This window comes from Pinus tabuliformis, chromosome 5_1 (assembly GCF_031772625.1).
Source record: "Pinus tabuliformis cultivar Carrire ecotype Pingquan chromosome 5_1, CPIR1, whole genome shotgun sequence".
NCBI classification, from domain to species: domain Eukaryota; kingdom Viridiplantae; phylum Streptophyta; class Pinopsida; order Pinales; family Pinaceae; genus Pinus; species Pinus tabuliformis.
In genome coordinates this window covers 871205091-871229621 of record NC_142305.1, presented here as the reverse complement: position 1 = coordinate 871229621, position 24531 = coordinate 871205091, and the positions used below count along the sequence as shown (strand labels likewise).

The 24531-nt window shown below is 37.4% G+C and overlaps 1 protein-coding gene across 2 annotated transcripts in view; it reads right to left on the bottom strand.

The window, feature by feature from the left end:
- LOC149167597 (Tetratricopeptide repeat (TPR)-like superfamily protein) overlaps positions 1 to 24531 on the bottom strand; it is a 239728-nt gene that overhangs the window by 58836 nt on the left and 156361 nt on the right. For both annotated transcript variants that reach the window (XM_089433045.1, XM_089433044.1), the window contains 3 exons: positions 22968 to 23190; positions 22409 to 22500; positions 21948 to 22083 (listed from right to left, as the gene is read on the bottom strand). In XM_089433045.1, coding sequence (XP_089289171.1) covers positions 21948 to 22083; positions 22409 to 22500; positions 22968 to 23190 — 451 coding nt within the window. The remainder of the gene's footprint in view (positions 1 to 21947; positions 22084 to 22408; positions 22501 to 22967; positions 23191 to 24531) is intronic.

Sequence of the window (24531 nt, the reverse complement as noted above, 5' to 3'; positions counted from 1 at the left end):
ATGCAAGGGTTGATCCCTTGCTCAATCTCCAAGCTCAAATCCTCCACAAAACCCCAATCCGGAACTCCTACCAAAAGTAACTACGTCCTCCCTCTCAAGACTGCGCAGTCATCAAAATGCTCAGTTCCTCCTCTACTCCAAAAATCGCTTCTCCTACAAAATACTGCTGAAACTACCTTGCCCGAGCAGGCACTCGAAATCCCCCGGGCCTAAGGGTGAGATCTTCGAATGGAGACACTCGATGCATAAACAGTGTTATAGACAGGCTAAACAGCCAATGTGCTCTAAGTCGAAGTGACTAGCTCAAATGCAACATAATCAAATGATCAAAATGAGGAGGCTCCTCTCTCCTTTATAGCATTCGCCTCTCTCAAAACCCTAAGGCCACCTCCTCCAACATAGCCTCTCTCTTGCCACATGTTCCTTCTCCATCTGTGCAGTCCCTCCAAGTGTCTACGTGGGCCCCTTCTCTACGTGGTCCTTGGGCCCCCTTGGCTCCCCTTTTAAGTTACAACATTGTACTACTAGGGAGTGACTTTATTCATAAAGTGAGTTATGTCACCCTTTCCTCACCTTTTTATTTATTAATAACTATAGAAGGCAAAATTGAGCAAAATCGAATATTCCAATTAGCCATGGCTAATTAGGAATATTACATCATTCCATTTATATGACTATGTTCCAATAGCATCATGACTGCGTTATAATGAATATCTTCATTCCTATATTGCGTATTTCTAAACAGTATATATATATATATATATATATATATATATATATATATATATATATATATATATCCACATATCTCACGCTGCGAAATCTAGGGTATGACAATGCTTCATACAAACACGCTGCCAGATCTAGGGTATGACAGTGTTCCATCACTGCGTTGTGTATATACCTGACTGCCAAGCGTTCACTGCCCAACGTATAACCATTAGTTGCTGCGTACCATGAATCCACCTGAATTCATCCCTTGACTACGTTGTATGTTGATGCTTCTGGACAGCGTATGATGCTACGTTCCTTGTGTTATATGACCAGCGTATACCATCCTCAAAGAACAGCATATCACTACATCACGTGGTTGTAATTTAGGGCTGTGATTAATTAGGGCATCATCTTTTGGATCTTTTCTTCATCAAACCCAAAACAGGATGAAGAGAGATCTCAAGAGAGTAAGTGTGTAGAATGACTTAAAGTCTCCTTCTATTTATACTAAAAATGTGGATGATGAATAGACATGACGTTTGGGCTTCTTGAGCCTACATAAGTTGATGGTCGGCTAGATAATAAATCCATAATTAAGATAAATTCATATCTTCATAAATACTTATCGGAATCGGATGATCTTTAGATCAATCCTACACCTCTCGATGAGAAGGATCCAATAAAAATATCAGCTACCATAAATAAGCTGACCCACATGGAGTTTGGCCCTAGTTGCCAATTTAACAATGAGATCTGAGATCAGTTGATTGCTATAGGAGCAACACTGAATCAAGAGCTTATGGTGAGGACAGCCCTGAATGTTGTCTCAGAAGATTAGGAAGTGTTTGTCCAGAGTATACTAGGCAAAGGGACACTTCCACCGTGGGACAAGATGTGGGCAACTCTTCACCAAGAAGAGATCAGACGGCAGTTGAAGACAGGTAGCAGCAGCAAAGGCATCAAAGTCAAGCAGGAGGAGGAAGATGTGGCCCTAGCATCTAAGGGAAAGTAGGAAAAGCGGAAGAAGAAAAATCTCTCCAAGATCAAGTGCTTCCACTATGGGGAGCTGGGTCATTATGCAACCCAGTGTCCAAGGAAGAAGAGTAAGGGAGAGTCTTCCGAGACTAAGGCAGCACCAGCATGGGCAGAGAAGGAAGTTTTGACATACGATGACTGTGCCATGAGTGCACACGCACCAGTTGAGTGGAAGTGGGGAGACATCGAGCTGTAGTCAGGTGGACTACAGGCGATGAGGGGCAGGATCCTCTAGGTACCTAGCCTCTTGGATTAGAACTTGCTACAGGAGCCCCGTCAAGGAGTAGCAGGATTGGCTAAGTGGGTAGAGACAGATGCGAGTGGAGCAGCAGGGGGAGCTACAGTTTAAGAGTCGCAAGATAGCATAGCGCTATTAGGCTGCAGTAGTGCGAGAGGCACAGGAGTGTTGCACCAGTGCAGGATGGCACAGAGAGGTGTGCAACGGTGTGAGATGCAGGGAGTTGTTCCAACAGCGCAGAGGTTAGAGACGGAGCACTTGTCAACGGCAAAGGGAGCTTCAACATCAGTGGGTGTCTCTAGCCCAACAGGGAGGTCAGTTGGGAGATCAATTACTTCTCAGTAACTGAGTTGCAATGCAGCAGTTGGCAGCATGATGAGAGGAGGTGCAGTGCAGGGAGAAAGGACCAGCAGCAGCACAGATGCAGAGGGAGCTGTCGTACAGATGCAGCAATTGCAATGGCAGAACCATGGGCAGCAGTACAGGAGGCAGCAGTGCAAAGGATGTTGGGCAGGAAGGCCTAGCATCAGCATAGGTACCGATGTCGGATGATCAGAGTAATACTCAGTGAGGAGTATTGCTAGAGCACAGTCCTCACTAAGAGGGAGTGTTGATTTTGGGTAGCATCGAATGTGCTCTAGCCACGAAATTTGGTGGAGAGGTTGGGGCACATGAGATCTCCAATACCCAGAAAGAGTTTGGGCAGATCCTAAACAAATCAGTGGATATTAAAATAATTAATATTTTTAATGGAGTCCCTAAGTCTAAACTTAGGGAAAATAAAATATTAATGTGTATTAATATGAATCTGTGTTAGAATGGTCCAAAAGACATGGATCAAGCCAGATCGAATCTTGTCGTTGATTAGAGACTTAATCTCGACCATTGAGATGCTACAGGAAAAGTAAAAGAGGAGGCACTTGGAGAATACACCAAAGTGATCAGTGATTCTATTCCCTAGAGCAAGGTTTGCTAAGAGAGATAGGATCAGTGATCGGGAGAGCAACTAAGGAGCATTGAGTACAGAAAAACAGAGAGGCATAGATAGTGTCGGGAGAGCAGCAGAGCAGCCAAAGAGAGAGATGCAGGAGTAGCCAGTGCTCACGCAAGGCCACGCAGAGGTAGCTAAGTGTTGCGCAGAGCACCAGAGAGGCCAGCATAGCTGACGCAGAGGCTCAGAGAGCTGACGCAGGCCAAGATAGGCTGACGTGGGGCCAGCGCTGGGCTAGGAGAGGCTGACGCGGTCCAGTTTGGGCAGACGCTGGGGTTTTTGGGGCAGATTGGCACTGAGTAGCTGCCAAAAGGATTATCCGGGGTTTCAGACAGTAGATTTGTCAGAAACAGAGAGATATTATTGCTAAGGAAATTCTCTGTTGGGTAGGCCAGTTTCGGCACCCAGATTGCACTCTGATATTGCTTAATAAGAAAACCCTCAGATAGCTGCACCGGTTTTCCCCCATTGGGTTTTTCCGGGGACATTAGTCCAAAAATAATGGTGTCATATGTTGTGTTTGTTCTTGTTTCTTTTAGTTGTTGATCTGTAATATGTTGAGCATGCACTAGTGTTTATTTTCAGTATTTACATTGTAAATAACTTGTTGAGGAAAAATAACAAGTAGGTAGGAATAAATCAAATAAAGTGCATGGAGGGTTTCTAACTAAGTAAACTTAGAAACTTCAACAATGTTCATAAGTATATCATAAGCAAATTAGCTCTTTATCTTGTTGAAGCATTTTGATATCATTGTCATTTCACTGAAACAAACAATTGCATTGCATCTTGCATCTTAAGAGTTAGATTTGCATCCTAGAATTAGTTGTGCATTTCCTAAAACTTACCTCCAAGCATAAGCTTTGTTGTAATAAAGATAGGACCACCTTATTCACCCAATTTGAGAAGTCTAGACCCTCATTCGCAATTAACAAAGGTGACCTTGCAATTCTCTTGTGGGCAATCCCCTATAGGAATGGAGGCACTTGGGTGGTTAGAAGCAAGGGGAGGTATCATTAATAAAGCCTTAGCCTACTTCCCCGGACCTTCTCTCTACAACTTGTGTTTCTGACTAGCTTCAAAACAATTGAGGAGAAGGTTTTCACTTAGAGTAGGCATCTTAATAAAATTGACCAAGATCTTGCATCTCACATTAGAGTAGATCTTGCATCTCATCATCTCATCATTTGGTAAGTGGAATTTGTGAGCTCAATATTATAATTGCAATCTTATAACACTTTTGAACATCATAAGTTTCTTTCTTGCAATTATTCTTAATTCACTTTACTGCTCATATTTTTGATTATCTTGATCTATGGCACTAACATCCTCCTTGCAGCACTGCTTATCTAGTAAGTTGAAGCTTTTCATATTTGTGCAAGCGATATAATTTACTTTTGACTCTTGAGCAATTGTTCATTAGGCACTAGTCTCTATTTGATAATCTTGATATTGCCTCATTGATCTCAATTGTTTCATCTTGTTAAGATATACTTTGCTCACTTAATAATCACACTTGCTAATCTAAATTCAAGTTGTCTAGAGAGGTAGTGATCTTTCCCTTAGTCTCCTAGGACTAGTTGTTCCAACAATTTTTTCGCTCATCATCACCTTTAGGGACTACCCCCCTTGACTTAGCTAGTAGAGAGTCCACACGGAGTGAGTACGGATCAGAGTAACAGCTCCTACTCTAAGCGTTGTGCCTTAGGTGTACACTTTAGGCGACAACCGGAACCACTCTCAAACATCCTAAAACAATTAATGGTAATGTTAAAAAGTTAAGTAAAAGGAACTTTACTTTAAGAATCTAACATTACCATTGATGGCTAGCATTACTAAGGTTGAGTTAGATTATTTGTTCCACTCTCAAACATCCTAAAACAATTAATAGTAATGTTAAAAAGTTAAGTAAAAGGAACTTTACTTTAAGAATCTAACATTACCATTGATTGTTAGCATTACTAAGGTTGAGTTAGGTTATTTGTTTAGGTTTAGGGTGTAGCAGGGGGAGGGTTAGTTTTATATCCAAGGGGAGTTGTTTTATCAAGGAAATACCCCTAGTTTCCTACATAACCACCTCTAAATTCACCACCATGGTTCGTGAACTCCCCTGCACATGTGAGATCTGACCAGCCAGTTAAGATTGATTTGTATTGGTTAGGTACTATTACCCACCAAAAGTGGGTAATCCTTAGGAGAAAAAAAATTCCCATTGGTCAGTTAGCTATCCAATAGCCCTATGATAGTCCACAAATAGTTTTACCTTAAAGCTCTCCACCTATGCTCATGTCAGTGCTCTCTCCCATCTTGCATGCTTATTGAAGGAAGGTGGGCAATCTATTAGAAGGCACACTAACCATTTCTACAATCATATGCTTTCATTTAATGTTTGGGCCATACTAATATGGATCACGGGCCAAGATAGATGATTTAACACTCTTGATTGTACCCTTGTTCCCATGCTTCACTTAGGAGATTATCATTTACCCCTAGTCCAATGTGACCTCCCATGAGGTCCTTCCTTTAGGAGGAGCACTAATAAGAGGCATTGATTGATATAGTGTGCACAAGATGACCCATACTTACCACCTTCCATTTTTCCCTTATATCCACTTCCATTCTTTGGGTTGTTCACTGTCATTGGTAATTTGAATTAGCACCTTATATCCTCATCTGTGAGTCAGGGCTCAAAAATTTGCCCTAAGAGGTTGATGCAATCGAATGAAAGATAAAAGCATATGAAGACACAAAAAAAAAATGCAAAACATGATTGAGACATAATAAGCACAGGAAAAAGCCTACCAAGAGCCCTACCCCCCTCATTAGCCATCACCCAATTCTTGAGCATCTCATGCTCTATCTAAAACAAAGGAACTCATGAATGTCTAAATCCTGATAAGCAACAAATTGCTACATCTTTAAAGGGTATTGGAAAAGCATAAAGCAAGTAGGGCCACTTAAACTATTCAACAAAGAAAAACAAATCATCAAAGTAAAAGGCGCACCAAAGGGGTGGAAAAAGCAAGCCAAGAAAAGGAGTAACTCATGCCTCCACAATTGCTCCCACTTCTCATCATTCTCAACTAATAACATGGATATGTCCATCTTCCTTGAAGTCTAGCCCATTCCATGACCACCTTTTGTCACACGCATCTATGGATTGATGGGTCTACCTGTGAAATGTCTTTCCACTTCGAGGCTAGAAGCACCTAATAGGGTTAATTGCATAATCAGCCCTAACAAAAGAGTGGTAACTTTCCTAGAAATCCTTCGTTAGAAAGACATTTCAAGGCAAGGTTTGCATGAACTATTTTTGTGCCCCTAACATTGAATATGGTCCATTATGATACTTTAATGTTTTTTTTCCATAATGACATCGATCTCACTTGATCTTAAGGGTATGTTTTAAATGTTTTATTACACACGCAGCAGAGATACCTTGAGGGATGGCTTGACACCTCTCCAACACCACTCAAAGGATGCCTGACCTAGTTTTGAGAGCACATATGACTTTGCAATCACAATGCTACCCTTGCAGGATGAGCGTTGGGCTTTAAGAAACTTCCACATGGTTTTATGCCCCTTGCTACATCTCCAGTTGCTAAAACATTGAGCCAAGAAGCCAAGGTGTTGCCTTGATTGATGGTATGCCCAAATGGACCCAAGACGTCCCCAGGGTGGCCTTAACCCTGTTTGATGAATTTTACCTTGTTACTGAGACTAGATGATGATGGAGACCACCGAGACGGTTTGGGAAGGCTAGCATTCAATGCCTTGATGCCAATGCTTGCTCCTAGGGTTGCCATGTCACCTAAGCATGCCCTAGAAGGGAGATGTGATCCTTCTTGATGATGATATCATGGTGGAGTAGGTGTTACTTGGTGGTGTATCCATGCACTTTGGTGATGTAAGGAGCATTATTGGACCTGTTGACCACTACGTGTCAACGACCCATAGCAGTACACTCCCTTTTTTCGCAAAAGGGATAGTGCCTGATCGATGTGTCCGTGTCGTCCATCTATCATCATCAACCTGATAATGATGTTATAATGTAAGCCCATTCTCCATGTATATGATGTAAATAATCTTAGCATATCTGTGTCATGTATATAATTGCCTAGGTAAACCTACTTTTCTGGTGATGATCAATATTCCGGAAGGTTTTTTGCTTCACCGATCCATTCTTGAATGGTCAGAAGAGTTTTCCTTCAGCCTTACCCTAAAGCCAAAATGGATTTTGTCACTGGGATCTTAGGCAACTCCTATTGTTATAGATCAAGTCTATGTAAAAGTGATTTGGGAACAATCCTAACTATTTGGTTAGGTTATTTTATTACAAATTGTTTGGTCTACTGGATTATATTTTTGCCACAGGAATGGGTAGTCTATGAGGATCTATTTCAGATAGGTTTTCCCCCTTGCGATGTAAAAGGCATGAAAATTATGATGTAAAGTGCCTTGAGGGTTGGAAAAATAATTTATCCCCTCATAAGTTAATTAATTAAATTTTCTGGCAAAAAATTAATTAAAATCCTAAGCCAGAAATTTAATTAATTCTAGGTCCTAGGTAAATTTAAATTTTCCAAACGCAAAATTCGTTGGTCCTAAAAGTTCAAATTTTGGAGACTAAGGTAAATTAATTATTTTTGCTAAATTTTAAGCCTTTAGTCCCTCGGGGTTAAGTCAAAGTCAATTTTTTTAGAAAATTAACTCAAAATTTTTTTTTTGAGTTAATTAAAATGCATTTAATTGAAAAATTCGAATTTCCTCTAAAATTGAATATTTCGACAGATGAGATTAAAAGAAATTTTAATTCTCATCGACAGTTGAAAATGCTTTGACAAGGATCACTCGAGCTAGCCGTTGGAAGATTTATCTTTAAATAAGAGGTCATTTGTCAGTTGATCGATCAAATCTTTTCATCGTGTGCTAAGCAAAAAGCTGTTGTGTAATTTTTTTTGGATAATAAAGAAAGACTTTGTGGTTAATCTTTTGTCGGTATTACTCTTCATGGAAACACTGTAAGATGTGTCATTTTCATGCATAAATTTTCTTTTAGCCATTGATAATAGCTTCTAAAGAGTGATTTGAGTACAAGTATCTTGCTCAGTGGCGAGGGTTTGAATAATAATCTAAATTATGAACGTAATAGCAAGTATCTCTATTTGTCTGAGTTTTATTATTGTTTTCTCTCTCTATGTTGATGGTTGATTTGAGTTTCACAGAAAAATCTTAATTTTTAAATCATCGGGCATTCGGGGAAGTTTTTAGTTGGACCAGCCAACACCCGATCCGTGTTTTTTGAAGAGGCCATTTTAATTTGATCCCGAGCTTATCATAAGATATTTTTATAGGTGATGCATGAAGGGTTTTGAGCTCAGCACCTCTTTTAAAATTCAAAAAATTTAATTTTCTTTTATGCTAAATCGATAAATCTGGTTGTTGAGAGCCTTAGATTATCAGATCTAAGAGCGGAGTTGAACTCACACTCCTCAGCTCTGATAGATCTGTCATTCACGTGCATAGATCTGTAAATTATTTTTTCGTTTTCTGACTTGCGTTTCTGGGGTTTTAGTTTTTATCATTGTATATATCGTTTGGGTGTTTTCTTGTTGTCGTGCAGCTACAGATCTGGAGAAGAAAACTGAGTAGAGTCCAGATCTAGGCCCTGGAGAGTAAGATCTAGATCTTTGGGGTTCATCAACATCATTTTGCAGGAAAATTATCTAGCATTTTGCAATCCAAGGGTTTTAATTTTTTTTTAAATCTGGAAATTTTATAAGGGTTCCAAAATTCTTAAATCTAGAAATCTAGTGAGGGTTTCAAGGTTCCATTAATGAATCAGAAGCAGAACATATCAACTAAATCAAAAGTTTCTCGGGATTCATTGAGCTACCGTCCGCTGGATTCAGAATTTCTCTTTCACTGAAAAGCTTTCGAAACCGTTTTTGCTGCCTGGGGTTTTCAACATAAAATTTCGGAGAAAAAAATTTTGTTTGTTTGCTATCTCTGCTGCTCAATTTTTCTTCATCACTGCGAAACCTGCAAAATAAAACGAAATATGCAGCCATTCCCTCCATTTCTCTGCAAAACAAATCCACAACCCTCATTGCTCTCCTATCCGCAACTATCCTCCATGCATTCACTGCTCCATACGTTGCCCATCAAATCCGCCCTCTCCTCTATACGCAGCTCCCTGCCATATACTTGCTGCTCAAACGCTGCCATATTCCATCGCTTAGCTCCCTAGGCCGCCTCTCCTATCTGCAACCTTCCACATCCCTGCATTGTAACTCCACCATCCCCTTGCTACCATCCAACCTACAAACAGCAAACCCCCTCCACACAGCTTCATCCTCTCGTGGCTCCCTTCTATGATCTCTCTCTTTCTGTCGCCGTCCAGCTCCCTCTATCTCACCTGCGCACAGCAAAACAACAAAAATCCATTTGATTTTCTATTTCTTAACTTTCATTGTTTTGGTATTTTGGTTAGGGTTAGTTTAAATGTTTTATGTGTGCATTAGGTTAGATATCATTTTTATTTAGTTTAGTTTAAAATAATCTGATTTCTTCCGTTTTGTTTTTTTAAGCTTAGGTTAATAAATAAAAAATTCGATCCTTATCTTTTTTTACTTTCAAATTTTTCTTTTTTTTCGAATTTACTTTTGTTTTCAATTTCTATGATTTTTATTTTTTATTTTTTTTATTTAAACATTTAAAAACATTAAAAAAATCTAAAATCAAAAAAATCAAAAACTAAAAAAACGAAAAATTAAAAAATTATTAAAAATCATAAAAAATTAAAAACTCTAAAAAAAAAATTAAAATTTAAAAAATCATATAAAATTAAAAATCCTAAAAAAATTAAAAAATCTAAAAAATTCAAAATTCTGTGACTAAGGAGTTGAATTAGATTAGAGGGATTCGCGCATTCACATTAAAAATTTTAATGTGGCCTATGGCCCATTAAAATTTTTATTTTATTAACCCTTTTGATTTTTTTTACTTCGTCTAAGGAATAATTAAACTGTTTATCTAAAGTTTCTTGGTGTTATTTGGGTGATTAAATGCATTTTCATGATTTTGCTATGGTCAAGGTGCAATAAACATTTTAAATCATATTGATTGTTGGATAAAGTTAATTAAATCTAAATCTGGGCAATTAATGAAAATCATTTTAAATCTAGAATCTCTTGCATGTTAAAGTTTTGGGCATTTACATTAATTGTTCATGATCGTCGCTTTGCCACATCTATAAGTTTTCTCTGGATGACTTGTTATTACTTAGTCTATGGTTAATTCAATATAAAAGGCACTGGTTTGTAGTCATTTATATATTGTAATTGTGTCTTATCTTAATCCATCTATCGTAATTGGTCGAGACTTGCTTTAAATTCATCAAATTGTTCATCATTAAAACCTCCTAGAGCCCGTGTTCCACAGGCTTTTCTCATCCATTTACCCTAGGGACTACCCCCCTTGACTTGCCTAGGAGAGAGTCTAAACGGAGTAAGGATCAAGAGTGACAGCCCTTACTCTGACTGTTGCCACGGTGCCTAGACACTTTGTGCGACAACATTTTTTGGCGCCATTGTCGAGGACCGGTTTATTGGGCCTTGGCTCTACAACATTCATCTTTCTTCTTTCTATCATTCATTTTAGCCGACAACACCAACATTTTTTGGCATCACTGTCGAGGACCGATTTATTGGGCCTTGGCTCTATGACATTCATCTTTCATCTTTCTATCATTCATTTTAACCGGCAACACCAACATTTTTTGGCATCGTTGCCGGGGATATTTTATTCTTGGCGTTTCAACGACATTTCCTCATCAATCTTCTCAATTTTCATCTTTTCATTTGAGCCGGAAACGACAACATTTTTTGGCTCCATTGCCGAGGATAGAGTTTTTTTTGTCCTTGGTTTCCTCCATACATTAGCTGGTCAAGTGGCACAACATTTTTTGGCGTCATTTGATATTTTCGTTGCTTCATCTTTCGTCATCTCATTAATCGTTTCATCTACACTTTTATCACTTGCACATATTGGTTCGTTTCTTTCTTGGGTGGCGACTCCACTTATTCATCCATTATTTCTCAGATAAGAAGCCCTCCCTTATATCCAGTTGTTTTTGCCTTTTGGATCCTAGAGCTAGACTCATGTTCAAGTGGCAACTCCACTTCTTTCATTTCTTACAAGAATTTCTACTAGAAGCTCGCTTCTTGTGTATGTCTTGATTTTCTTGAGCAGGGGTCTCTCTCTAGCATCCATTTGGCCCCTCCTTATCCCTTCAAGCAAGTCATCATGGATGATTCGTTTACCCTGTGTCATTTTACTGATTTTCTCCATGATATTCCGAAAGAATCCATTCATAAGTTGCCTTTGTTCTCAAGTGGTGATTTAGTCGTTGTTAGAAAGCATCTATGCAGGTTTACTCATACAATAATCAAATATTGCAGTTCTCCCCAATATAAACATGAAGATGTCAAAATGTGTCTATTTTCCTTTTCTTTAGAGGGTGATGCTTTGAATTGGTTTAATAATTGTCTTGAAGATTCTTTCGCTTCTTTACAAGACATCATCAATGCTTTTACAGATAGATATGGTAATCAAGGTAGCTCGCTTTGTGCCCCTAAAATTATGCAACAGAATGAGAGTGATCTTGTAAAGGATCAGTTGTCAATGAAAGATTTCAAGACAATTCTCCATATCAAAATGTGCCATCCACTTGTACCATTGCAGGACGAATCCATGATAGTGGAAAAGCAGGAACAAGTTATCAAATCAGTGTCGACAGTGAAAGGGAGAATGATAAGCATCTTATAGAAGAACTAAAACAGTTGGTTAAACACATGCACTTCAATCAAACATAGCTGGTAAAAAATATGGAGCTTAATCAAAAAAAATTATAACTAATTACATCAAGGATATGAGAACTTTGTACACTCAACTGGAAAAATGTGATGCGGAGATGAAAATCATGAAAATTAAACACTCTAATCACATAGCCACCGTAGTAGAAAAATGTGCTCAGAATATGGAGGATATGAGAATCGACATGCAGAGTCAGCATGCTAAGAAAATGGAAACCATGAAAGTTAATCATGACAAGGAAATTAATTCTATGCAAAGCAAGTTATTAGCCCTAGAGGAAAATATGACGATCATGGAATTTAATCATTCAAATCATGTGACTGCCATGGAAACAAGTTATCAAGAAGAAATAAGTTCAATTCAGAATAGATTATCAACTATGGATGAGGAAATGGCCATCATGAGATTCAATTATAATAATCAATTAGTTATCATACAAGAAAATCATGAGAAAGAGATAAACTCTATGCAACATTGCTTGATGACCATAAAAGTAGATAATGACAAAGTAATAAAAAATATGGAAGTTGGTCAGATATGTATTTAGAATAAGTTATTGACCATGGAGGAAAACCATGCCAAGGAAGTCAGTGCTATGAAGGATGAACACTCTACCCAGATGGATGCCATAACCATACAGGTACAGAAACTTCAGCATCAGTTAAAGGATGAAAGAAACAAGGAAACATCAACAGATCATAAGCGTCCCTATCCGCTGCAGCAAGCTACATCTTATTATGAGGTCATTTGTTCCATTGAAAAGTGGCTAATTGAAGGTGACTCGGATAAAATGGAAATTAATAAGAATCAGGTTGATGCTTGCATGTTTGATCCACCAGTCATAAAAGATCAAGTTATAATTCATGACACCTGTGAAACTGATCCATCATTCTTGACAGAGCAGATGCAAAATGAAGAAAGACATGTCATGCATATCTTACATACTTCATCTGAGAGTTTTGAAGCAGAATGTTCCACATCATCAATGATAGAGCCTGCCACAAAGAAAAAGTGCAAGAGAAAGAGAATGAGAAAGCGGTTTGATGCATTGGATGGTCGCGAGCAGCTTGATTTTCGAATAGGAAAAATTCCAACCATGTGCAGGATTGGACATGGCACATCTGAGAAACAGCCAATAGATTTTCCTGAAAGCAGGCAAATGCTCAGTATGCACTATATTGAACACATATGATGCCATGGGGCATTTTTGTATTGTATTTCTAACCTTATGCCTTGTTATTTTGGTATTTTATTTTGTAGTTAGATTTGTGTTTTCCAAGTTAGTAGGATAGTTGATAAATGAAGAGCTTATATATTTTATGTGCTTAACATTATATGATGATTTTTGGATGGACGCTACCTATGTTATGTTGTGTGTTGCGTGGATGCAGATTCTAGATTCTCACATTCCTCCGGTGTAGCAACGTGTCCCCGAGTAGAGCCAGATGTTGACCACTACCTGTCAACGACCCATAGCAGTACACCCCCTTTTTTCGCAAAAGGGATGGCACCTGATCGATGTGTCTGTGTCGTCCATCTATCACCGTCAGCCCGATAATCATGTTATAATGTAAACCCATTATCCATGTATATGACGTAAATAATCTCAGCAGATTGGTGTCATGTATGTAATTGCCTAGGTAAACCTACTTTTCTAGTGATGATCTACATTCTGGAAGGCTTTTTGTCTCACCGATCCATTCTCGAATGGTCGACAGAGTTTTCCTTCAGCTTTACCCCAAAGCCAGAATGGATCTTGTCACTGTGATCTTAAGCGAGTCCTAGTGTTATAGATCAAGTCTATGTAAAAGTGATTTGGGAATAATCCTAACTATTTGGTTACGTTATTTTATTACAAATTGCTTGGTCTGCTAGATTATATTTGTGTCGCAGGAATGGGTAGTCTGTGAGGGTCTATTTCAGATGGGGTTTCCCTTTGTGATGTAAAAGATATGAAAATTATGATGTAAAGGGTATTAGGGTTGGAAAAAGAATTTATCCGCTCATAGGTTAATTAATTAAATTTTCTGGCAAAAGATTAATTAAAAGCCTAAGCTAGAAATTTAATTAATTATAGGTCCTAGGTAAATTTAAATTTTCCAAAAGAAAAATTCGTTGGTCCTAAAGGTTCAAATTTTAAAGGGTCCCGGGACTAAGGTAAATTAATTATTTTTGCTAAATTTTAAGCTTCTAGTCCCTGGGTGTTACGGAACCAGCTCAAGAAAAGATAGAAAAGATAGATCAACGCCTTAGAATTTAGCCTCTTCGAGGGGGCAACCTCCTTTACATTACATAAATGAACAATTCTTGGATGATGCAAATGAAAAGACCTCCTTTCTATATATAGGATTCTAAGGGGTCATAACATAATCAGAGCCGACATAACAATAATAATGTAAGGGCACAATAATAACAATAGTGGGCTTCTATGGGGCACAATAGTAACAATATGGGCACTACATGGGTACATCAATATAATAAGTGGGTTATACTAATAACAATAAGGGGTTACACTAGTAGTATAGGGGCCTAACATGCCCCTCTCCTTCAAAAAGTGTTGTCCTCAACGCTTGAGTAGTTCTTGATGCTTCTGTATAAAATTATTGTCCTCCCATGTGGAATATTCAACGGGTAAGTTCTTCGACTTGATGAGATACTCTGAAATTGATCGATTTCGTAGCTGTCGGGTTCTTGTTTCTGTGACTGCTCCAGGTCCCAATATGATTTTTCCTTCCTCTTTAATTTCTGGCAATATTGTTTGAATTGGGATCTTTTGCAACTTTTGAATAAGTGGCCATACTTCTTCGTCCTTCTTCCATTCATCCCTTGCTTCGTTTATCCAATCTGGTTGGATAATATAAATAGCACAAAACAATGCTTCCACATCCTCATCCTTGAAGAGTCTTCCCATTCGGTAAGGTCGCCATTTTTTAAGTGCATGTAGTATTGCCAACATTTCCTTCTCATAAATAGCTTGCTTGAGATATAGCAGTAAAAATACCCAATCACCTACATCAAAACATTTTTCACTACGATGTTGATCTCCCTGTTGTTTCGTTTGATTTTGCACCGAAGTGGCGTTATCCTTTAAAAGTTGGAGAACTTGTTGTTGATGCTCGATGTGATCTTTCACTGCTTGAACCTTTTTCTTCTTGATATGTCCTTCTATCTCTAGAGTTTGAGGAGTGGTAATTTGAATTTCTTCCAATCCTTTACAAGATATGGTCGGATTCATTTCTTGATGCTCGATGTGATCTTTCACTTCTTGAACATTTTTCTTCTTGATACGTCCTTCTATCTTGATAGTTTGAAGAGTGGTAATTTCAAACAATGAATTACAAGATATGGTTGGATTCATTTCTTCTTTCTCAATGTGATCTTTCACTTCTTGCACCTTTTTCTTCTTGATATGTCCTTCTATCTTGAGAGTTTGAGGAGTGGTAATTCTTGCCAATGCTTCACAAGATATGGTCTGATTCATTTCTTCTTTCTCTGGAGTGGGGTCCTGGCGTATATCTTCTTCTTTTGATGTTTCTTGATCCTTTTCTTCCTCCTCTTCATATTCTATGTAAAATAATTTCTTCTCAGCACACCTATGACCTTTAATGCATTTGCTATCACAATTGTAACAAAGCCCTTTTTCTCTTTTTTCTTCCAATTGTTGTGGTGTAACCCTTGTAGGTTGTGTGAGGCTAGGAGAAACAACACTTCCATCTTTATAGTTGTGAGGGGTACGCTTCCTGGTTTCCATAATTTTGCTTTCCACTATGTCACAAAGCCCTTTTACTCTTTCCAATTGTTGTGGTGTTGCTCTAAAGAAGGTGTTGATCTTTGTATCCTCATAATGTGCTATCATTTCCTCCGTGAAAATTGACCATGTAACAAGTTGTTTACGAGAACAAAGCCCTTCGTACCATAAAAATTGATCTGGTTCTAAATATGAAGATGCAATACATACCTTTTGTAACAGTTGTACACCATGTAGATCAAAATATTGCTCCATCTGAAGTATCCAATTTATCGGATCCTTGCCATCAAACTTCCTCATCTTGTTTTTTCTTGATTTTAGGGGCTCGACCTTGAAACGACTATAACTCTGTACTTTCGGATCTTTAAGTTCTGAAATTGTGACCTATAGTAGCCCTCTGTGTCCTCTTTCCAATGCCACCAGTCTGATCCAAATTGGATTCTCTAAGAAAGAGTTATGCATAATCTCCCAAGATGACCTGATTATAGACCTTTCCAGAAGAGCGAAATTGTATAAAGTGCCACGTGTCACTGTTTTGACCTTTGGATCTGAAAATGCATACAAGAAACTACAGTCTGTCCGCTTTCTGTACCTTCTTACAATTTCAATCCGATCCCTAGAGAGAAAGTTATGACGATTTTCCCCAGGTCACCTGTTTGGAATGTAATTCAGGAGTTTGCAAAAAAACCAACTTCCTCAGATCATATCTCCGCAAATATAGCGCGGAAAGCTGTAAAATTCAGACCCAAGTTTCAGCGTGATTTCTTCTCAAATGGGTTTTTTTGCAACTTCTGAAACGTCGCAGAAAAAAATTTATAGCGAAATGCCACGATGACCTGTTTGGAGCAGCGAAACCCTAAAATCCAAAGCTCTAATACCAAATGTTATGGAACCAGCTCAAGAAAAGATAGATCAACTCCTTAGAATTTAGCCTCTTCGAGGGGGCAACCTCCTTTACATTACATAAATGAACAATTCTTGGATGATACAAATGAAAAGACCTCATTTCTATATTTAGGAGTCTAAGGGGTCATAACATAATCAGAACCGACATAACAATAATAATGTAAGGGCGCAATAATAACAATAGTAGGCTTCTATGGGGCACAATAGTAACAATATGGGCACTACATGGGTACATCAATATAATAAGTGGGTTATACTAATAACAATAAGGGGTTACACTAGTAGTATAGGGGCCTAACACTGGGGGTTAAGTCAAAGTCAAATTTTTGAGGAAATTAACTCCAAATTTTTATTTTTGAGTTAATTAAAATGCATTTATTTGAAAAACTCGAATTTCCTCAAGAATTTAATATTTCAACGGATGAGATTAAAAGAAATTTTAATTCTCATCAATGGTCGAGATTGCTTTGACAAGGATCACTCGAGCTAGCCGTTGGAAAATTTATCTTTAAATAAAGATAGGAGGTCATTTGTCAGTCGATTGATCCAATCTTTTGATCGTGTGTTAAGAGAAAAACTCTTGTGTAAATTTTTATTAGATAATAAAAAAAAAAAGACTTTGGGGTTAATTTTTTGCCGGTGTGTCATTTTCATGCGTAAACCTTTTTTAGCCATTGATAATAGCTTCTAAAGAGTGATTTGGTATCTTGCTCAGTCGCTGGGTTTGAATAATATTCTAAATTCTAAACATAATAGCAGGTATTTCTATTTGTCTGAGTTTTATTATTGTTTTCTCGCTCTATGTTGATGGCTTAATTGAGTTTGGCAGGAAAATCATAATTTTTAGATCATCGGGCATTTAGGGAAGTTTTCAGTTGGACCAGCGAACTACCAATCCATGTTTTCTAAAGAGCTCTGCTTAATTTGATCTCGGGCTTATCACAAGATATCTTTATGGGTGATGCATGAAGGGTTTTGAGCTCAGCACCTCTTTTAAAATTCAAAAAAAAAATTGTGCTAAATCGATAAATCTAGCTGTTGAGAGCATTAGATTATCAGATCTGGGAGCGCAGTTGGACTCACACTCCTCAGATCTGATAGATATGTCATTCCTGTGCATCGATCTGAAATCATTTTTTGGTTTTCTGACTTGGGTTTCTGGGGTTTTAGTTTTTATCATTGTATATATCATTTGGGTGTTTTCCTGTTGTCGTGCAGCTACAGATCTCGAGAAGAAAACTGTGTAGGGTCCAAATCTAGGCCCTGGAGGGTAAGATCTGGATCTCTAGGGTTCATCAACATCATTTTGCAAGAAAAATATCCAGCATTTTGCAATCCAAGGGTTTTAATTTTTTTAAATCTGGAAAATTTTGCAAGGGTTCCAAAATTCTTAAATCTCGAAATATAGTGAGGGTTTCACGGTTTCATTAATGAATCAAAAGCAAAACATATCAACTAAATCAGAAGTTTCTGAGGGTTCATTGAGCTACTGTCTGCTAGATTCAGAATTTCTCTTTCACTAAAAAGCTTTCGAAATCATTTTTGCTCCTGGGTTTTCATCAGAAAATTTCGGAATAAATAAAATAAAATAAAAATTGTTTGTTTGATGTCTCTGCTGCTAATTTTTTCTTCATAACTGCTAAACCTGCAAAAGAAAACGAAATACGCAATGATTCCCTCCATTTCTCCTCTACTCTTCCTGTAAAACAAATCTGCAACCCTCGCTACTCTCCTGTCTGCAGCTATCCTCCACGCATTCACTGCCCATCAAATCCGCCCTCTCCTTTATACACAACTATCCTCCACGCATTCACTGCCATATACTTGCTGCGCAAATGCTGCCATACTCCATCGCTTAGCTCCCTCGACCGCCTCTCCTATCTGCAGCCTTCTGCATCCCTGCATCGTAACTCCAACATCCCCTTGTTGTCATCCAACCTGTAAACAGCAAACCCCCTCCACACAGCCTCATCCTCCCGTGGCTCCCTTCTGTGAACTCTCTCTTTTCGCCGCCATCCAGCTCCCTCTGTCTCACCTGCGCACAGCAAAACAACAAAAATCCATTCGATTTTCTATTTCTTAACTTTCATTGCTTTATATTTTGGTTAGGGGGTAGTTTAAATGTTTTATGTGTGCATTAGGTTAGATATCATTTTTATTTAGTTTAGTTTAAAATAATTTGATTTCTTCCTTTTTGTTCTTTTAAGCTTATGTTAAATTCATAATAAATAAAAAAATCGATCCTTGTTTTTTTTACTTTTAGATTTTTCTTTTTTTTTAATTTACTTTTGTTTTCAATTTCTGTGATTTTGATTTTTTTTTTTTTATTTAAACATTAAAAAAATCTAAAATCCAAAAAAAAAAACTTAAAAAATTAAAAAATTATTAAAAATCATAAAAAATTAAAAATTCTAAGAAAAAAATTTAAAATTAAAAAAATCATAAAAAGTTAAAAATCCTAAAAAAAAAAAAAAAATTTTAAAATTAAAAAATCTAAAAATTTCAAAACTTTGTGACTAAGGAGTTGAATTAGATTAGAGGGATTTGCGCATTCACGTTATTAACCCTTCTGATTTATTTTACTTCGTCTAAACAATAATTAAACTGTTTATCTAAAGTTTCTTGGTGTTATTTGTTGATTAAATGCATTTTCATGATTTTTCTCCGGTCAACATGCGATAAACGTTTTAAATCATAGAATGTTGGAGAAAGTTAATTGAATCTAGATCGGGTAGTTAATGAAAATCATTTTAAATCTAGAATCTCTTGCATGTTAAAGTTTTGGGCATTTACATTAATTGTTCATGATCGTTGCTTTGCCACATCTATAAGTTTTCTCTGGATGACTTGTTATTACATAGTCTATGGTTAATTCAATATAAAAGGCACTGGCTTGTAGTCATTTATATCTTGTAATTGTGTCTTATATTAATCCATCTATCGTAATTCGCTGAGACTCGCTTTAAATTCATCAAGGTGTTCATCATTAAAAACTACTAGAGCCTGTGTTCCACAGGATTTTCTTATCCATTTACTTTAGGGACTACCCCCTTTGACTTGCCTAGGAGAGATTCTAAACGGAGTGAGCAAGGATCAAGAGTGACAGCCCTTACTCTGAGCGTTGTCACGGTGCCTAGACACTTTGTGCGACAATAGGACCCACTTTGTCACTTGGTTAATGCAAATGTCAATTTTTGGAGGATGATGTCATGTCAGAGAGCCTTTCCTCCCACACATGTGGAGGATTTATGATGTATTTCTTATGCTTTATCATTTTGTAAAGTTATTTAAGGCTGGCCTGTGATCTTTAGGCCTAGTTGAATGCTCCAAGAATTTATTTAGGGCTTTTTGTTGTAAATTAGTGAAAAGTGGCTTGGTTCCCCTCATATAAATAAAGGGAATTCACTTTCACTCAGTCATCATCATATGCACTCCTTACTTCTCTCTAGGGTGAGTGCACACTAGTCTACTTCTCTTTTTCTCTTGGTCATTATGGATGAATGGAGTGAATTGTCTTGGGAAGGATGTTTTTGCATGGAGAGACTGCGTTTGGATTGATGAGATGATCCTTGATTGAATGGTGTAAGTTTATTGTCATTTTTCTTCCATTTTGCATGCAATTTTTAGAAATTAGGGTATCTATTGCCACATTAAAAAGTGGAAAAATTTTCATGAATTCTTGTTTATATATGTTATGCAAAATTTTCATTCAAGAATCCATCGAAGGAATCTTGAATGTTACCAAGAGAATATACTTAACCTTCCACCCACTTCATCCAAGTCCTATTATCATTGACCTCGCCCAATTGAATAGAGGCACTAGTCTAGTTGTGGGATCACCATGTAACTTACCTCTTTTCATCATTTCGTGGCAACTATGGTTAGGGTTTGGTTTTAATTTGCATTTTATGGTAATTTTGCATTTATATGTTATTTTCCTATTGATAGAAATTGCATTGAGTAAACTAGAAAAGAAAAATGTAGCATTAATTGCATTCTTCACCCCAAGAGTAGGGCTGACATCTAGATATTTATTGATGTTTTGTGCATTTCAAACAATGAAAAACCTAGAATTTTTCTTATCCCTTGCTTACCTCTTGATAGCATTTGAATCTATCATTCAACGGCTATTTGCTTGCTGTTATATGCTATTGTGTGCTATAAATCTAAATACCATAAAAACCTTAGTTTATAACAGCATTATTCTAGTCTATTGGGGTTGGTGGAAAGTGTACTTGAAAACTTGTAGCTTTTATCTTAACCTTCAAGGTTTTTCCAATACCTTTTCCCTTAAGCACTGGACAATTATCACTTCTGAACCCTCCTTTGTTGAAGATCTGATTATGTGCTTTTATCTGCAAGTCCCTTAGAGAGCCATTTGGCTTGGAACCCTAGTCACCTAACCTCTAAGCCTTTCTTGGGAAGCCTCCCTTGTGGGGATAACATCCACCACAAAATAGAAGGAGAAAGACCACTGAGGTGATGGTGGTGGCTGATCTCATTGTTGCCATAAGACTTAGGTTGCCTAGCATGGCTTTGCACTAGGCCTGCTAGATTTGTGCAGTAACAATTACCAAACCGGCTAGTTTGGTACCTAACTAGTGCAAACGGGCCATCCGGTCCAATCAGTTGGCCAGTTCAATGCCGCATCCAGTCCAATCAACTGGTTCGACTAGTTCTGGTTTGCACCAGACTAGTTTTCAAAACTATGGCTTAGGGGGTAAGGAGGAACAACAAAATTCTAATGCAAACTTCATCCTCCTTTTTGGAAAGTCTCAAAAGGCCTTTTAATCCTATGCACAGGACAAAATGGCTATCATGAATCATGATTGTTGTTGAGCATTAATGTTAAAGAATCCTATTGCTTTATGTTTTAAGTTTTGCTTTTGCATAAATTTCAGTCTTGTATTGTTGTTTTTTAAAATTTTATGTACTTCAAATTTTATGTGTGAAACCAATGTTGCAAAGATAATTTTGGAGAATATATCACCAAACGTCTAGAATGAAACTTATTGGAAAATTTGAGCAAGCATAAATATGGGCTTGAAAAACCTGGAAAAGTCCAAATCCTGAAAAGCTAAAAAAAATCAGCAATATCAAGAGAAACTGAAGATATTTGCCATACTCAATGAATCACCCTAACAACCTTCCACACCTTCATTTTAAAAAATGGCATCCCTGTCCCTGCAATTCCTAGCAACTTAGGGCACAGAGGCAGGGACTCCAAAACACACTCACATCCCCCAGCACTACTACCCTGATAATATTCTTACCTCCTCAACCCCATGAAGTTATTTCTACAAAAATAACTGTCCAAGTTAAATATAGAGCTAAAATTAGTACAAGACACAATGCTGAATAGTAAGATGAGCATAATGTATCTGCATATTAAAAATATTTGATGCATATGATACAATCTTTTTGCATTGCAAGTTTACCTTCCTAGAACATGGAGGAGTTCTGCAAGATCTGTTCGTGTAGTCTCCAAAACAGGATCATCTAATGAGAGGTTACCGTTCCTTTCCATAATCTGTAGACCTTTCTCGTATAAAACAACAGCATCATCAACTTTACCTGCATTAATTTCAGGGACAAGGAGGAGAATAAGATAAGATAATTTTATTAATGTCCAACAAACGACCACAAAAGTAGGTCATTGGGACTGAAGAAGTGTACAATAAGTATGAATATAATGTGGATGTGTAGGCACAGCACGTATAAACTAGTAAAAGTTAAGTGCTTCAAAAGTGATATGGAGAAATCAAATGGAATTGATGGCATAAATGACTTGCCAAAAGTTCGACAAGAAAACATGGCAAGTTATATCCTTAGTGAAGAAATGTCTTATGAGCAGAGCTGTAAAAGAAAAAATAGTTTAATATATTGACATAGTAACTACCGTTTGCACACAATGCACGAGCTAAAACACATGTTACTGCCCCTACCCTTCCATCATTTTCTCCGTGTAACTTTTCCATTATTCCCAAGGCTCTGAAAGCAGAACAAGAAGACTATAAATAATAAATTAAAGTACAATCACGCATAAATTTAATTTCCGTTCATTGCAAGTCCCTCATAATAAATTGACATAAAAGAATGTAAAAATTTAATTTGAATCCATTGCAAGTCCATGTTAGATCCTGAGTAACAGAAAGCAAGCTCAATTTTACATGAGGCCTTCATTACCAAAAAGGAAAAATACCCATGCTTCTGATAAAAGTAGAAATGTTGTGCCTACAGGGAATAGCATTTTAGAAAGCCAATCCTGCCATCTTGTGGACCAAGATCTACCTAAAATGAATGGTTATTTATCGCTATGGATGGATTTTACATGGACTTGACAATTTATTATCAAGCTGAAATTATTATCACAAATTTGCAATCTGATGACGGAACTGAATGCATGTTAACAGAATTTAGGCAAAAAGATAACATTGGAAATGGTTGTTTGAGTTAACCTGTGCAAAGAATTCTCAGCTTCATCAAATTCTCCCTCCTCAATTAAGACATGACTAAGGTGTGTTAATGGAAAAACAAGATCCTCACTTTCTGAACCTTTTCTTCTCTCCAAAATAGTAATAGCCCGGTGGTAGAGTTGAATGCTTTTATGTCCCTCATCAACAGCATTGTAGGTGTTAGCCAAACTCAAAAGTAAGTTGACTAATAGTGGATTGTTTTTTCCTGCATCAAAAGGCATCTCAAAATGTATTTAAGAAGCATAAAGGACCACGTGGAACAAAAGAAGTGAATTTGACACAATAAAGAAGTTTTGATTCCCAATACTATATCCATCTAAATGAAAACAAAATATATGAACTGAATGAAAACAAATTAAATATAGCAATTTTAGTTCAGCTTTTCCAAAACAATTCCATATCTTTAAAGCTCAGGGGTGTTGCCAACTGCAAATGCAAAGTCTTATTCGGCATTTTCATGTGCTTTCTTATCTCACCAGCACAATAGAATATTTTTGGAGTTCATCGACAGTTACAAGTTGCTGGGAGAGACTTGCAGGACATGTACCCTTTTCTACATTGCCTGAGCACTTTTCATCATCCAAGAGAAGAAAAAGGGTGTAGGAGTATACTTAGCTTCATGGAAGCTTTATAAAAGGCACATTTCACCATGAGATTCCAATTGGGCACATTTGAGGCATGGTTACATGGTTTATATTACCTTTTGTTGCATCATTTGATGGAAAGCCTTGTTCCTAGCTTCAAGCCAAGCACCAAGACCACATGGATGAAGAATATGAGCAAGTAGAGAACTTGTAGGATGAACACCCTTTCACAGGAGGTGTTCAAAGCCAACCTGTGGCAAGGTAGGGGTCAAACATGGCCCAAAGGAGAAAATGTCCTACATATTGAAGATCTAAAGCATGACATGTGACAATGAGAAAGGCCAGAGAGAAAACACACTGCCTTGGAGGAGTCATGAAACAGTCAAGGAATAAGCTAAAGGAGGAATGCCTTGCTTGACATGGCGCCATATGGTGCTAGGGTTAAATTTTCTACAAGATATACAGTAGAATATGATTTTCGTCCAGATAATTACTTTGTAATGATTTTCAACCAGTATTTATGCCACTGCTATTATTGAATAATTACACTTAAGAAATCTCAACAAAAATTAGTGGAAACAATAAAGATCGTAAAAAGACAGCCATGTACAATAGAGACAACAAAGTTTACCTTGGAAAACCCAACCATGGGAGAAAACCCAGCAACTTTTCTTAGGAGAAATTATTCTTCAGCAAGGTTTACAAATCAGCGATTTGTCTAGAAATCTGTGCCAAGATACAAGACCAAATACCAGTCAAACCTGATCAAATCATCTACTAGTCAACACTGGTCAAACCAGTCAAAAATCAGCCCTGGTCAAACCGTTGCCTGCAATCAACTTTGGCTGGTCAAACTTGTCAAGTTTTTGGTCAAATCTTCTTCACATGTGCAGCCAAGAGAGAGAGATAAAAGATAGAAAGATTATCTCCAAAACAGATTTCTTCTTGCTCTTCATTGGTGG